The following is a 17,506-nucleotide window of genomic DNA, read 5'->3' as shown; positions in this document are numbered from 1 at the left end:
TCAAGGCGTAAAATATGGGGACAAAGAACAAAATAAACATATCAATAGAAATCGAACAAGGCAAAAGCAAAAGAGAGGAAAACTTACAAGGCACAAGCACATGGAGACAGAATAAAATAAGCACAAACATATAGGGACAGAATGAACAAGGCACTGATACATATCGTCAAAATGAACTAGTCATAAAAACATATGGATAAAGTTAACGAGGCACAATTACAAAATGAACCAATACACGAGTTATAATTAGCAAGTGGAAAAGGTTCACACGGCACAAGCACATATTGACGAATTACTCAAGGACACGAACTAATGGGTGAAAAGTACATAAAGAACTGTCACATGAATAGGGGATACTAACGCCAAAAGCAGAAGAGGTGCAAGGACATATCGTACACGTGAGAGAAGAAAACAATGTACATTAAAAATTACAAAAGTTGGAATGGCAATATTACGAGTAGACACATATATGTAACATTTTCATAATATGCACTAGACACAATGACAAGGGGACACCTTACACAAAGCACAAACACAAAAGGACGAAGCAAATAAAGAAAAAGTACATGGAGGCGACGTACATGAGGATAAAGTACACATGCAAAGATGGAATCAACGTTACATTGACACATGCGCAACAACATTCGCACGAAGTCCACAAGCACATGCACATAGGTAAAAGTATACATTGCACAAACAACAGGTTTGGACAAATCACGTGTACGCAAGGTACAATTACATGGAGGCAATCACATTGGGAAACCATGGGGACGAAATACACAAGGCACAACACGCAGGAATGCATGATACAAGTACAAAGGGGAAAGTACACACGCCAAAAGCATATGTCAACAACGAACACATGGAAGAGGGAAGGAAAAAAAATGAACAATGCACAAGCACCTTAAGAATATTTATACAATCGGAGTCACATAATGACAAAGTAAACAATGCACAAACACATGGAGAAAAAGTACGAAAGGCACACACACAAAGGAACAAAGACCACAAGACACAAGCTACTGCGACTAAGTATATACAATTAACACATACGAACAACCTATACACATGAGAACAGTAAAAAAAGGCTAAAGAACATGAGCACAAAGTGCACAATTTAAAACATCATGGGAAAAACTACACGAAACACAAGCACATGGTAACAATCACCTAGGGACAACGTGGGGATGACTTGCACAACGCACAAACAAATATGTACGGAAACCAGGCAGAAGTACAATAGGGACAAAGTACACTTTTTAATGAAAAGGCGCAAAGGGACAGGGTACACAAAGTTCAATTTTTTTTTCAAAGCGCCCAAGACAAAAATACATAGGTACAAAATACAAAAAAAAGTACACGCATAATTATATCGAAACATTATACTTTGCACAAAACCATACCATACGGACTAGGTCTACAAGACGAAAATACATGTCGATAAAATGAACAAGGAGCAATCACATAGATTCAAAGTACAAACTGCACAAGCACATTAGCTCAAAGTACACATATATCAACTACATGAGGACTAATAACACAAGGTACAAGAAAAAGTACTGAAGGTACACATAGGGCATAACACATGGGAACAAACTGTTGAACTGTAAATAACCAAGGCACAAATATAAGAAAATAAAATCATCATGACACAATCAAATGGAACAAAAATACACAAACATGAAGAGATAAAGTACACAAGCTACATACAAATAGAGACAGAAAGTGCAATACCATACCAAACAGACCAGGTCGAAAATATATGTCGATAAATTGAGCAAGGAAATATCCCATATATACTAAGAACAAACTGCGCAAGAACGTTGTCACAAAGAACATAGGGTACATGGATACAGTGATATTGTATACATAAACAAACACATGGAAACAAAGTACACAAGTAACAAGTATACCGGGACAAATTACACACTGCGCAAGCACATTGGCACAAAGTTCACAAATACAATCACGCAGGGTCAAAACACAATCACAAATTTATATCAACTTAGTACTTAAGAAGCAAGAACATAGGGTCAAAGTACATAAGGTACAACCACATAGCGAAAATGTTACAATACACAAGCTCATTTAGAAAAAAAACACACAAAAGGCACTAGGTACAAATCTCGCAGATGGAACAAACAAAAAAGTTACAAGGTATACAAGGCACAAGCACATGGCGAAAATACACACGCCAAAAGCACATGGACACAACATACCCATGAGAAAAAAAAAACGCTAAACACATTTTGCGCACAGTTAACAACTGGTACAAACTGGAGAAAGAGAACATAAGAAGCAGGCACATGGGGACACAGTAAACAAGGCACATGTACAGCAGCCACAGTCGTTGTGGAACAATGAATTGAGGACATCATGGGTACAATGTAAAATGCACGAACATTAAGAAACAAAAGACACATTACACATGAAGAAATACACGAATACACACATAGGGTTAGAGCATAGAAGTCTAAAAAACAAAGATACAAAGAGCACAAGAAACAAGCACAAAGTGACAAACTACACACGGTGCAAAAACATACTGTGAAAATGCACAAATCTCAATGGCAAAGGGACAAAATGCTCAAGGTAATTGTTGCGAAAAAGGTACACAAGGCACTAGCACATGTCGAAAACACAAAAGGCGCAAACATATAGGAGCAAATCGCTAAATACTCTAATTCATACGGACAAAGTAACCTATGCACAAGCACATGTGGAAAAAAGTCCATAAGACAAAGACACATGTAGGTAATGGGACGTTTGGACGAAGAACACAATACACAAGCATAAAAGGATAGTGACAAGGCACTTTCACATGGTGACTCAATGTTCAATCACCATGAGACATTGTTCACAAGAAACAAGCATAAAATACACAATTCACAAATACATACACATAAAGAACTCAAGGCATACTCACAGGAGTAAAACACAAAGAATACGCGCAGGGCGATCGAGTACACAATAGCGAAGCACATGCGAACAAAGTACTTAAGGCACAAGCATATAGCAACAAAGTACCAAAGGCACAAGCATAATAAAGTAACAAAGAACACAAGCCATAAGCATATATGAACAAGTACCAAAAACACAAGTATATAGGAACAAAGTACCCAAGGCACAAGCATATAGAAACAAACTACCAAAGGCACAACCAAATAGAAACAAGGTACCCAAGACACAATCATATAGAAACAAAGTACCCAAGGCACAAGCATATAGGATCAAAGTACACAAGACACAATAATATATGAACAAAGTACGAAGGGCACAGGCATATAGAAACAAAGTACCAAAGGCACAAGCATTCAAGAACAAATTAACCAAGACACACTCATATAGAAACAAAGTACCAAAGGCACAAGCGTACAGGAAAAAATACCCAAGGCACAACCATATATCAACAAGGAACCCAAGGCACAATCATATAGGAACACGGTACCCAAGACACAAGCATATTGGAACAAAGTACCCAAAGGCACAAGCATATAAGAACAAAGTACAGCAAACACAAGCTATTAGGAACTAAGTACCCAAGACACGACCATATTGAAACAAAGTACCCAAAGCACAACCATATATGAACAAAATATCAAAGGCACAAGTACCAAAGGCAAAATTATTTATGAACAAAGTACCCAAGGCACAAGCAAATAGGAACAAAGTACACAATACATAATCATATATGAACAAAGTACCAAGGGCACAGGCATATAGTAACAAAGTACCCAAGACACAAGCATATAGGAACAAATTACACATGACACAATCATATATGAACAAAGTACTAATGGCACAGGCATATATGAACAAGGTACCCAAGACACAGGCATTTGTGGACAAATTACAAAGACACAAGCATATAGGAATAAAGTACCAAAGGCACAAGCATATAAGAACAACGTCGCCAAGACACACGTATATATGAAAAGTGTACTAAAAGCACAAGCATATATGAACAAAGTACCTAAGACACAAGCATATAGGAACAAAGTACCCAAGACAACAGTATATATGAACAAAGTACTCAAGACACAAGCATATAGGAACAAAGAACACAATAAACTAGTACATAGTAACAAAGAACACAATAAACTAGCATAATAGGATGGGCTGGAAATAACAGAAGTAACAAACACATGGGGACAATGTACACAAATCGCATCTAATCGGAGGCAAAGTACAGAACATAAAAATACACAGGGGCAAATAACAAAAGGCAAACTTGCATGGAGACAAAGTACAAAAATCACAAACACGTAACTACAGATTGCAGAAGGCAAGAACATGGACAATGTACACCTGTCAAATTTACATGGGGACAATGAACACAAGAAAAATACACTGGCGCAAAGTACAAAAGACACATTGGCACGGAGACAAACAAGGCACGGCGGAAGTGCATAGGAACAAGGTACACTTGACACTGCTTCTTACGGACGCAATACATACGATACTGTCACAAAGGCCTGAAGTACACACGGCACATGCACACTGTAACACATTGCAAAGTACACAGTCAGATAAGGACAATGTACGGAACAAAAAATCATTAAGTGATAAGGTACACAATGCACAAGCACATATGTATAGTGTAGACAAGCACAATCGCATTGGTACGATGTACACAAGGTATAGTTTAGACCACATTGGTATAGTTTAGACAAGCACAATCGCATAAGGATACAACACACACAACAAAGGCACATGCGTAAGATGTAGACAAATACAAACGCATAGTTACAAGTGTAAGAACAAATGGCATAACGACACAGGTGTAAATAAAAAGTTTACATTTGTATGGTGATAGTTTTCTGAAATTTAGAAAAAGTAATTGTATCCAAATGAAGAAGTGGTATGAACATATTTATTGTTTATGAGTTAGCATTGATACAATGGACCCTTTTAAGTCTGAACACGACTAACATAACATTGCAGGAAGCCTTGCGCCAGAAATGTGCACGTAAGATGGCTTCTAGAGCTATTAGCAACAATATACTGTTGATTTTTTTAAATAATCAATTGTATTATTACTTCGAAACAAAAACGTTATCAAATGACTCACGTGTAGGGTGTAGAATAATTTCAGTGGACAGTGAGATATTTGGAAACTGCTGTCAATATATAAAATTGTTAAGCATAAGGCGGTGTGAAATTGGGTATATCAATATCAACATTAAATTCAATAAACATTATTTTTAAATAACAAATACAGAATGACAAGACAGTTCTTTAATCAGCTCGACTAAATCATTCTAAGTCCAAATATTAAGCAGGCTCGTCAATAAGGTCAACAGCTGGCTTCAGAGTCAAATTTCGAAATATCTTGTTGGCTTTTCATTCACCATTAGAAACGACAAAGTTGAAATGCTAGCCGTATGATACGCAAGCTGGAGTAATGGAATGCTAGATTTTAAATATCGAGTTGAATGTAGGCCAAGCTCAACATTTGAAATTTACGACGAGCCAATTCAATGTTCGGACAGAATATCGAGTATTTTATTCTGAAGGATCAGCCAACATCATGCGACATTATTATTTTCCATATTACTTTATGTTTAAAGCAATTATGACACCGTTCATTACTTATTTATTTTACAGAGTATAAACGAGTTGCTGAATTGCGTTGCTGAATCAATTTATGGATTGAGAACATAGAACCGTGTGTCCTGCACATGCGTACTGCACTTCGAAACAAACGTGTAGACTCAATGTTTGCAACATTGCCCTTTAGATGTATGTCCTGTGAAAGTAAGCTTCATAATGTTTTAGCGTGCCCGATTCTTTTTGGTTTATGAAAAACAGGATTCCGTTTTCTTAAGTTGTGACCATGACATCATCACCTATTATTGACTAAAAAAAACTTATTCTTTATGCCAACATCCTGAACTACTTTAATCGTTTTATATTGAAATGGTTGTCGACGACAAAATCACACACTTGTTAAAATTGGACTTATATATAGCTGGCACTGTCAATGTGTAGAATAATCAGGTATGGAAAATAATGTATATAATTTGCAAATATTATAACATGGCTATTACCATTCCAGGGGTATGGTGTCAAATCCGGCGCGAATACACAGATGATCAATTCCGGTGTATTGTTAGGTGCCTTCAAATACCCGCAGCTAAAGTTATTGGAGGAAGTCTTGCTTTAATATGCCATGTTTTGTTTTGTCTTACCGCTGTTCGATTATTGCCTACGTTTAAGGCCGATACCTTTAAGGCCTGTTTTATATTTGTGGGTGTAGTTTTACAAGAATACTTTAATGCAATCGTGTTTTTATGGTTCCAGCAGCTACTAAAGCAAGAGCTGCACATAACTGCAATTGCTGTTAAATATAGAGCAGTGTTTAATGAATGTGGTGAACAATATGATGAAAACTACAATTACAAACCTGGATTTCAAACATAAACCAGGTTTAGATGCACACGGTATAAGCCCAAGCGACCCAGTATGAGAACTGTTTTTAAACATTTTTTTTTTATAAAACAGTATAAAATGACTATGTAGGTTAGGTACCGTCTTGGAAATGCAAGTAAAAAGGACTGAAAGGCGTTAGGTCTAGCGTTTTTAAAACTGTTAAATCTAGGGCAATGAATAAGAGTTCTCTTTTTCAATTAGAAATACTTTGTTTGATGTTTGAAGATAAACAACAAATCGAATTCATTGAAGAAATCGGATGTTTGCACTTAAACAAACTAGCTCTGAAAATTGGCCTTCAGAAACCAGTTGATGGCAGTAAACATAACTTGTTCTGAAAACGGGCCATTAAAATTCAGTTGATGATAGTAAAACGGGTCCTCACTCATTTTAAAACGGACCCTGAGGTTATGAAACTATAATATGTACTCCGTCCTCAAACCTTAGTGGGTTTTTTTTTATCAAGCTCTTGATGTGTAATAAAAATGTTGCTATGGCCTTACCAACTATATTTAAAAAAACATTTTCTACGGCAACTCTCTTCAAATGCAAACTACTTGAACATGCTTATAAGGTTAAACACAACAGCCTAAAAATGAAATAGTGTTCGAGAAAGGAGCATGTTTAAAAGCTTGCTAACCACCGGTCAATTTTTCGAATTGTGGTGCTTAGTCGATACAGTCTGCAGTTGGGACATTATTAACACTTTAGCGGAAAGGAATCTCCGCCTCCCATTTTCTAATACCCATCATTACAAACCTCATCCCGGCCTTTAGTTAAATGCTTCAAAAGGCAGATCTCGTGTGATCAGATGTTTTTAATAATTGTAGCGGTTATTGGTGGGCCATTATAGGGTTGAGTACAATGTCTGCTAAGGTAAATAATTGTTCACAGTCAGTTGATTATTAGAATGATATTTAGTTTAAAGTCGTCATCGCATTTTCTAGAACAAAGCTCAAATGATTTTCACAATAATTTACAAACGTACATCAATTTATCGTATTGAATTTTCTTTGTTTTCGGTGTTATGTCGGTAAAGCACGGTTACGTTTATTAACAGATGTCATATGTTTAGACCATTCCTCTATGTAACTTACCATAACTATTTTTGGTCTTACCATTCGTTAAGTCACTGTCTACTTTCCACATGTAAAAATAAGTGGAATGAGACAAAAGACCCATTTCGAATGTCATGGAACGTCATATGCTGACTTGGGATAGAGCTCTTGACATCCTGATTAATATTCCAGTGGACAAACCACGTTACCTGGCAAACCCATTTTGCTGTAAAAACTTGGTGTTAGTAGAGCAACACAAATAGGAAAAATACCATATTTTAGACATTTATCTTGCTGTATTTTTATGATCGATCATAGATAAGGGCATGGAAAGGAAAACGTTAAATGATTTTATTTCCAATTGAATTATATGTGGATGCTGAAATGATGTAATATGCATATGTTGACGAATCGAGTTTTTTTAACGAGTGACTGTGAATATAGCATGCACATCAAGGAAAACAAGGCAGCTACTACAACTGAAATTGTTTGTTTGAAATGTTAATGGCGACATTATACCGAAAAAAATATTAAAATATTCTTTTCGTTCTTAAATGATTGTAAAAGAGGCCAGCTAACGCCCAAATCAATTGAAATAAAAACCACGTGCAAACGGCAATTAATATCTGTATTGGAATTTCAGTCAGATGTTACACATTAGTAGTCAGCAAGCGATACCATATCAAATGCTATCAAATTTACATGGGACAAACAACAAATTTTATCGTCAACGGATCGGTGAAATGTCAAGCTATTTTGCACAACGAATGATTTAAATGAAACTTAGGCATGTGATGAATAAAATCTGATTCGCTGTCAATAACCGCATGTTCAATATTCGTCCTGTTGAAAGAAGGAAGATATTATATTAATAATGAACATGACTATGAACATATTTCAAAATGCATATCTGGATACTGACATATATTTTGATGAATTATTGCGAAGGTTCTGGTATGTTTTATATATTTTCTTATAACACATTTATTTTATTTTTCCCATATTATTTAGGTATCAGTTGCATGGGTATATATGAAGTGTATGGAAGGAATAATTGTGTAAAAAGTATAACGGATATTTTATTCGAAAAAGGCTTTTTCAGAAGATGCTTGTGTTGTTATTTTATGCAACGCATTTGTCCCAAGAACATATTATTGTCTATGTGTGTAAGGTAATGTTATATATAATTAAAATAATGAAAAGGGTTTTACTTAAGTGATTATTGTATAATGTAAACATATTTTTATTTTAGATTCCCCGTCCCGACTTATTATTGAGTTTATTGGCCAAGAAACCTTGTCAGGAGAAAAAAAAAGTCACTTGTATAGAACTGGACTCAAATCCAGCGTGTAAAATTAAATGGGAATCAAGTATTGATGACTTTAAGTATACGTTAGTGGAACAGTCAAACCAATCAACAATTTATTTCAACGTTACTAATGTCGATTTTGGAAAACAAATAAGGTGCAATGCTGAATGTCAAGACTCTGTGAATGCTGCCTCAAACTCAACAACCGTTATTTTCGCAAGTAATTGCTTAACAATGGGGTATTAGTTATAGGGTCGATGTTCCTTGGATCATGATTTAAGCATTCTCCCTTCTAACACAATAACGAAATATATCATAACATATGGTATATAAATTCGCATGTGAAGTTTCATACCATAAAATACCTTCCTTACACGCGTTTACAAGAGTCGTTTCATCGAAACAATTGTTTAAAGACGTAACAAAAATGTAGAATATTAATGTGGATGTCTTCTGATAAACATATTTTATATGACGTCTTCTTTCTTAACCCTTACAGAAAAGCCGAAAGTTGTAATTAAACCATCATCCGTTTTACCAGTTCCACGAAACATCCACTTAGCGCTCACCTGTTCTGCAAATGCCTATCCTGATGGCAATATCACTTGGACGTTGATGAAAGCGTCGAATTCACCACAATTACATACAAAGATGTGTTTAAATGCATCAACATGCACTTATGAAATGACTACATCTGACGTTGAACAGGAGTATTTGTGCATTGCAAAGAACATACATGGCAGTGACAACGGGTCCATTATTGTACCTGTTCGTCAACGTGCAGGTAAAGATGGTGAAACATATGTTAATTGTTTTGTGGCTCTTGTTTAGTATCCGTTAGACCTTAACAATGATCATATTAACAGGAACTCAATAGATGGCTACATGACATGTCCGTTTGGTTGACATTTTTGAAAATTAGGAACTCTAAAAGTGTGTTATTAAACATATTGCAGTTATTTACATTTATGATCGACCGTAAACAACCATGCTTTAATGTCGTACTTGATTAATGTCAAAGTTCCATAGTAAGAATATCCTTCCTTTTAGAACTGACTGGTAAAGAGTCCGTCATTTTGGGCGTCGCAATTGGCATTTCTGGCGGAATAGAAATTCTTATTATTGCTACAGCTGTAAAGTATTTATGTCGACGTCTAAAACAAGGTATGACAAAAGTTTCATTCTAAATATCTAAAATATGATTGTTCAATGCCGGCATTGGTATTTTTAAGAACTGTTTTAGCATTGTTTGAAGTTATAAAAAATAAAACGTTCATGCATTTTCTTGATATATTTACGACTTCTTCATTATATAATTTCAATAGCAAAGCTACAATTATGGAGAGAGGATAATCAGATCGAAATCTCGGAGCTTCAGCCACCGTTCGTATACCAATTTCAATATCAACAATATTGTTAAATGAAGAACATCATAAATGTAAACGTAACTTTTACAATTTAGGAGGGTGTCAGCTGCAGAAAAAGTTGTTGTCTGCTTTGCGCACCAGAGATCGTAGGTTCGAGGTCCTTTACTATAAGCCTCTTCAAATTACATCATATGTATATCAACTGTTTTAGAATAGAGCTTAAATAAATGTAAATTTTATTTCCAGGACAGCTGCAGATGGAGATGGTAAATACATAATATGACGGAATAATCTTGTTCCTTTTAACGATTAATTAAAAATTTGTGGTGGTATTCTAGTGGTGTTTACACATTCAAATAGTAGATGTAAGTTAAACAACACAGTTCATCCCTGATATGTTTTTGTTCCGAAGTGAGTGCATGTCATTGTGTTCGAAAATATGAAACATCTTATAAGTGTCAGTGAACCGTCTCATTCTATCTTTCATGAAACATAATATAGAAGTTACACATACACATATTGACGGCGCTGAATATGCTGTCATCGACAAGGCACACAGAGCTCCAGAAACCATTGCTCTGGTAAAACATTACTTTAACGCTTTTAAATAAAAAACACACAATAACTGTACATCAGCATGTATTATTAGTCAAGACTATTAAGGATGTCTACGGGGCTTGTTTTGCGAGCAATATAGTATATGTGATGAACATATTAGACAAATAATTATATTTTCGCTTGAAATCCTACCATTAGATAAAACAGGGATAATAACAATCCTATACTATAACTAAAACGTCACTGCTTAGTCAAATATAGGACATAATATTATTTGTGAAACCGAACCAAAAAGAGTGTAAATCTTACTTGGTTTGTAAAAAATATTGATTGTATGTTAATGATAGAATATATCAACTATATCGAGCTAAACATAGGTTTGTAACATACTATTGCCGACAACTATTTTAGGTCAGTTTATGTAAAATGTATTTCGAATTTTCTGAGTATATGAACGACATTCTTGTCATCTATTTACAGCCATCGAGCAAAGATATGCCGTCATGTGAGGCTAAGACTAAATGCGTAGAAAATGCAGCCATGGAAAGTTTAGTGCAGGTAGAACAGCCATCAATCGAATATTGTGTAGGTGCATTGGAATCAGGTCCTTCAACGCAACGTGATGATAGGTAGGTATTCAAGTGTTGATAATAAGTGTCGTCGACTTTTCATGCAAATGATCTTTATTTACAAAAAAGCAAAACAGTTTCAAACTCTCTTGAGCAAGTATCAAAAGTTTCATTAAATACGTTTGTTTGTTACGGAATTTATAAAAAAAAAACACGGTCATGTCAGGGTATCCGAAGCGAGACGTTGACCTTGACTACGTCAGATTGTACGTAAAATCTGCTTGAAATAAGATGTAATAAGGGATATTAATATTAAAACAAAAGGCTAGGTAAACACATTGGTACCTTGGTTATGAATAATTTAGCTCATGTATCGAATATGTATCTTTTATAATTATAAAAAATATATACAATATATGTGATGAATATTTTTAGTTCGATTTTAACCCTCGGTAAAACGATGCAGTTTTACTATTTTTCAAATGACACTGTTTGATTAAAGGTGTAATACATGAATATGTTAATGACCTTTATGTGGATATGGCTGGGCTATCGTTATAGTTTGGTAATATAAGATATTTATTTCTTGTTTTAATGTGTAACATAAACTTTATAAATCAGCTCTATCAATACATTACAGTGGACTTCAAAGCAAAGACGATAGTTACACAACAGGTATAGTGAACACTTATTTTCTAACGCGCACATTTTAAATTTAATTTAGTACCCATACCGAGACACAACTTATCAGCCATAATCTATGCCGTAAAAGGTGTTATAATGGCACAAAGGATTATGCACTGTTTCAAGGTCTCAACGCATCTGAAAATTCCAATCAGGAAATAGCTTTATTTACAAGGAAACTATAGTTTGCAGCCATTGGTGAAGTGTTTGTATTATGTCCATAATCTTGTGCCGGATGGTGACGTCTGTCTAATGTGTATTTTGTTGCATACTTACAGTATCATATCGAAAGAATGATAAACTATTTCCCGAGGTAATGCGTATTTAAAATAAATAATGTTTCTAATAATTTTGGCGTGCAAAAATAAAAATTAACATGATAATGCGCTTAGATTAAAACAAAATATTCTTACGTCTTAAAAATAAAAACCGACCGTGTATGTTCATGAATACCAAAATATTTTAAAGTCCCGTGAAACTTTAAGACATTTATTATACGAATATGAGGCAGTTGAAAGATATGGATTCATTCTGTTTTCAGATAAAGAAAAAGACAACCGAGACGCACCAACTGATAAGGTTAACTATTTTTATTTAGATTTATCTTTCGGATGCATGAAATAAAAAAGCGTGAAAGAAATAAAAAGATCCAGTTGAATAGAAACTTTTAATTTAATTGAAAGGTTAAAAGTATAGCTGATATTGGCGATGCCCTCTTAGTGTTGGTGGATTGCCTTCAAGAGATTTTTTAATGGCCAAGAAAGACAAGCATCATAAAATAGCATCACAGTTAAACCATATTAAACAATAAGGTAAATTCAAAATATTTTTACAAACAATGTTTTGTGTTGTATTGAATGTAAAAAGAGTTGTAAATTGTATATGCTTTCATTATTATCATAACAGAGGCAAGAGCGTTCTATCAATAATCTTGTGTACGCGGATGTTCATGTCGAGCACTTGGAGAAATCTCGAGTAGGAAAACGTGCATGCAATGAAGAAGATCGGAGAGAGTACTCTGCAATTTTGTTTGATAAATCTTGCGGCGTAAAACCTGACTCATCCAATGACAACTGATTTTAGGTGTTGCAGACAATAAACTGTTGTCCGCCTTCTGTCCCATTGAATAATATGTTTTTAGTATGTTGTTTATACGAGTATCTATAAAATTGGTGTTATTACAAATGCTAAAAACAAGCTATAAGTCAAGCGTACTGAATTGCTTTCTGGTGTGTGTATCTGCTCTTTCCATGTACCTATTTAATAAACAGTCTCTTCTTTCCGTTTGTTATATTCTATTATAATTTGATATCATATACATAAAATCTGCATGCAAACGTAATTATGTGTTCTTTTAAAAGAATAATGAATTGTTGTATATTTTTGATGTTGTATGCATTACTTCGTCTGTCAATTGACTTCTAATGAGTATAACTATGTAAACTTGTTCGAAATACGTCATTACAAATATCATGTATTGATGAAGTGTACATGTTTTATATTTGATTATGTTTATGCAGTACATATGTGTAAAATGTACTTAAACATATGTTTATTGTCTAAGTTAAGCAAAAATTACAAAAACTGTACTTGTCACACATCGGTTTCACTGTTTTAAAATTATTTTGTGAGAAGACTTTTGACATCTATATTCCCTTCTGAAACGAACTGTTTTCAAAGGTTTGAAGATTAACTGCGTCCAATTCGTTCGAAAAATGCAGAACCTTTTGGAAGCTTATCATACCACAAAGCACAAAAGAAAAACACCAATGAAAACACCTAACTACACCTAATAATTCTAAGAGGAAGTAATTGCACCATACAATATCATCGTCGTGAACCTATCATGATGTGTTTTCCTCCACATTCTGTCTGCCGAATGAGTCAGCTTTCATCCGTTGCCCTGCCGTACACCAAGTTTTTTTTTCTTCCTGTAAGCAGAAAATGCAAATGGTGATTTACTGCATGACGATTAAACCAGTTTCGTTAGTGTTTTCTTGGAGCTTAATACGTACGTATCTTGTTTTGTGTTTGTTTCGCTTTTTTCCTTGAGCCTTTAAACAGGAAAAAATAAATGCTGGGCTATTGGGCTTTTCCCTGTGGTTTCAATTGTAACTTAATACTTACAATATGGTATGAAATAACAATATTGTAAAATAGATATCTTCTTATTATAAACTCCGTCAATTCAACGAACATTATCATGCTTAAACAAGGGATAACATAATTATGCACTTAATAAATAGAAAACTTAAAATTGCACTTCTTTAAATTCCATCCACACTAGCCAAGTTTATTCCTTGAACAAATACTGAAATGTTGATTTTCTAAGACTTTAAATGCTACTTTCTAGGATTGGAAACAAACATTTTAGCTTTTTATTTTCACATTAGCGCTTTCAATGCAATAAAGGAGTACATAGTTTGATTCCCATGACTTCTGTGCAATGGTCCCAATGTTTTTGTCTGGCCATGGTACACAAAAATAATTCCAGTTTTCCTGGAAAAAGAAAATACAAACGTTTTGAGGTTCAGTAGAATCATGAGGTAATGCCCAATAGCGGAGACTTGTACAAGAACTCGTGCGTTAGCACACATATCGAGGGTCAATTAACAAACAAAGCAAAAATGATGACACAAGCACAAATAATAGCACATGAAAAGGATTAAATAAATTACTACATCAGCAAAGCCAAGCGGAAACTCTTGGACATTGAATTATCACATTAAACCTCAAACCTGGGCGTTGTGCAGAAACAGTTGTCATTACAAGAACTGTGTTATGCATCAAACGACCTGAAAAGAAAACAAATACATTGTATATTCTTAATTTTGCGGTGATTTTTGATACGTGATGGAATAAGAGTGGGAATATGTACTCCTTCAAATAGTAAAGCCGTCATTAAACTGCTGTTCTGTTAAATGTCCAAAGGGCGTGACCGCAAACCACATTAATCAATATGTTTATATTGCTTTACAATTAATTCAATGGACAATGATCAACATGATACAGGAAAATATTTCAAAGTATCAATCTTAATTATCTATTATGGTTTCAGCTTAAACAATAGCAGTCATAACAACAAACAAGCCAATTGCTTGATATGGGAAATATTAAACACGATATGAAACTAAAAAAATTAACCTTAGACTAACTATCCCGAAACTGACTCAGCATTGTCTAGATAACTCAAATGTACGCCGGCAAGCCTTGTTTGTCCACAACACATCCATAAACCACCGGAACATGGAATTCCCACGAGGCAAACTATGAATGAAGTACGTATACGTACCAGGCGGAGGCAAGTGAAACCGCAAAATGAAATGCCACCTGCGAGGCCAACAACAGCTACTGATCCTTTTAGTAATACATATGTTGCTCGTAATGGATTCTTTTAAAGTGACACTCTTATTCAAAATCAATACATACATATGTATAACAAACATAATTTTTGACTGATAAATCTGTAACTAATTACTCAATAAGGCATTTATGGGAAATAATAATTACTGATAACAAGATCGTAACCGTGAATTTAATAGCAGAAACCACACAAATATCAAATGATTGGTGAATGTTAAAAGACTTACTGTGGTCTGCTATAGTCTCATAAGGTAGACATACCGTGTTTTATGGTCATTGTTTCAAATTAAACTCGGTATCCTTCATAAGAACCATTGTTTTTGACATTTATTCATCTTTTTGGAATATTAAAACACTATTATTAATTGTGGTAAGTCTCATTTGGGAGTTAGAGTGCATCTTTTAACACCGGTGCACACACGCGGAACTGAATACTCGTGCACACTTTATCTGGTTGTATATATTAAAGTCCATGCGTAACGAATAAAACATTAAATGTTTTTTTCTTATAATTGTAATATGAACTAAGGCGCTGCCTCTACGGGCTTGGAGTGTTATTGCCGGAATCGTAGTTCTTTTTATGAAACACATGTTGAACAATACATCGCGGCCGTTCGCGACATGTTCGTTCAAGTTAAGCACAGAGCCTTAATTTATGAATATTCATATGGTAAGGACGAAGAGGCTTTTTTGAATGTGTTTTTCAGCTGTATAATTACTTTTATTTCTGGTCTACAATCCAGTACAGTCCATACTTTCAGTGTGTGTATACCACGTGATAAATTGCGTCATAAATGCTACGTCGAAAGGCAATATTTTGATTTGAAAAAAAATCTTTAAACAAAGATAACCTCTCCATTATAAATGAAACAAAGCGCAGTCCACGCCGATTACGGAGCCCTACCTTCGTTCTTTAACCAAATTTTGATTGCGAGTTTAGTTTCTTCAAACACTTCGACAAACCTTTCAGCCGTCTGACGGAGCACTGTCAAAACAGTATTTTTACCTCATCAAATTTGGAAATAAAACAAATGCGGGGCGCTTTAAGCGGCATAGGCTGCCCTTTGTTTCATTTTAAATGGTGTTGTTAATGAAAAGTTATCTTTGATTTAAGTCTGCATTTTAAGCAATTTTGCCTTCCGACGAAGCATATATATAACGTAATTGATAACGTGCTATATACTAGTGATCGGCCGATGGACATTCGTAATTTGGCGATCGGCGACCTCATCGTTCCATAATCGATTAATTGAGAAAAAAAAAAGTTGGCCCGAATTCAGTTGAAATTTCCAACTTTATATAGCGCAGTAACTTAAAGCTAAGGGAAGTAACCGATACTTTGAGTTTTAACAGTACTTTCATTTAGTTTTCTTTGCGTTCAAATAGCTTTATGATGGCGGACGGCCAGGGGGACTTCGATCTAAAAATATTTGATTACCCTGGATATCGGTCGTCCAGGTGCTGGACAAGTGCAAATTATTCCAGCGAAATGGTTAGGGTCATTCAAGCCCAGATTCTTATGAAACTAGGCTTGATCGACCCCAGCTGTGCTCACATATTGAAATGAACGTCAAGATCAATGTAAAAACTGTTTGAAGAATGGAAATGTTTGTCTAACTCCGAGAATACGTGAGAAAAGTTTTGCTTATTTAATTTCCAATTACTTGTTATTTTTAATAGCTAATGCCATCCAAAACCAATGTGTTATGTCTTTTTTTTCAATTTAATTTTCAAAACTGGTTTAATTAAAGCATCAGTCAATTATAACCAAGCACTCCCCCCATTATTCATTATGCCAGAAATAATACCTGTTTTCTGACTGAAGCATTAGAAATGAAAACTAAGGTCCTTATTGATATATACATCAGAAAATGATGCTTTTGTGATACTGTCCGATTACAGCCGATTAATCGGATAATCGATCGATCAGGGTCTACGATTAATCGATTATGAACATCCAAGCCGATTGCCCATCACTGGTATATGCACACTGTACTTTGCATGGTCTCTTAGTATTTTGATTAGTAATGCACCAGTCAATTGTAACCACGGCTCCCCCAGGTCCGGGGAATAGCGGGGAGGTTGAATTTCTGTCCAGCCAACCCCGGCTAAAATCCCCTCCCTGCGGGTATGAACAGATGGTAAAATCCCCGCCAAATGCCCCCG

The 17,506-nt window shown here is 35.0% G+C and overlaps 1 protein-coding gene across 8 annotated transcripts in view; it reads left to right on the top strand.

The window, feature by feature from the left end:
* LOC128203537 (uncharacterized) overlaps positions 1 to 14,216 on the top strand; it is a 38,710-nt gene extending 24,494 nt beyond the window's left edge. For 3 of the 8 annotated variants that reach the window (XM_052904987.1, XM_052904986.1, XM_052904984.1), the window contains 9 exons: positions 9,299 to 9,583; positions 9,850 to 9,963; positions 10,125 to 10,182; positions 10,413 to 10,432; positions 10,668 to 10,747; positions 11,205 to 11,353; positions 11,934 to 11,968; positions 12,519 to 12,556; positions 12,884 to 14,215. In XM_052904987.1, coding sequence (XP_052760947.1) covers positions 9,415 to 9,583; positions 9,850 to 9,963; positions 10,125 to 10,182; positions 10,413 to 10,432; positions 10,668 to 10,747; positions 11,205 to 11,353; positions 11,934 to 11,968; positions 12,519 to 12,556; positions 12,884 to 13,054 — 834 coding nt within the window. In that variant the 5' untranslated portion in view covers positions 9,299 to 9,414 and the 3' untranslated portion in view covers positions 13,055 to 14,215. Of the gene's footprint in view, positions 1 to 5,607; positions 5,758 to 6,058; positions 8,445 to 8,469; positions 8,662 to 8,685; positions 9,020 to 9,298; positions 9,584 to 9,849; positions 9,964 to 10,124; positions 10,183 to 10,412; positions 10,433 to 10,667; positions 10,748 to 11,204; positions 11,354 to 11,933; positions 11,969 to 12,518; positions 12,557 to 12,883 lie in introns of those variants that run through there. The other 5 variants (XM_052904985.1, XM_052904983.1, XM_052904982.1 and 2 more) reach the window with 5 other exon arrangements.
* Positions 14,217 to 17,506: the final 3,290 nt, after the last annotated feature.

The sequence above is a fragment of the Mya arenaria genome, chromosome 9, assembly GCF_026914265.1.
Source record: "Mya arenaria isolate MELC-2E11 chromosome 9, ASM2691426v1".
Lineage (NCBI taxonomy): Eukaryota > Metazoa > Mollusca > Bivalvia > Myida > Myidae > Mya > Mya arenaria.
Note: the sequence above shows the minus strand (reverse complement) of the source record. Positions and strands in the feature narration are given on the sequence as shown.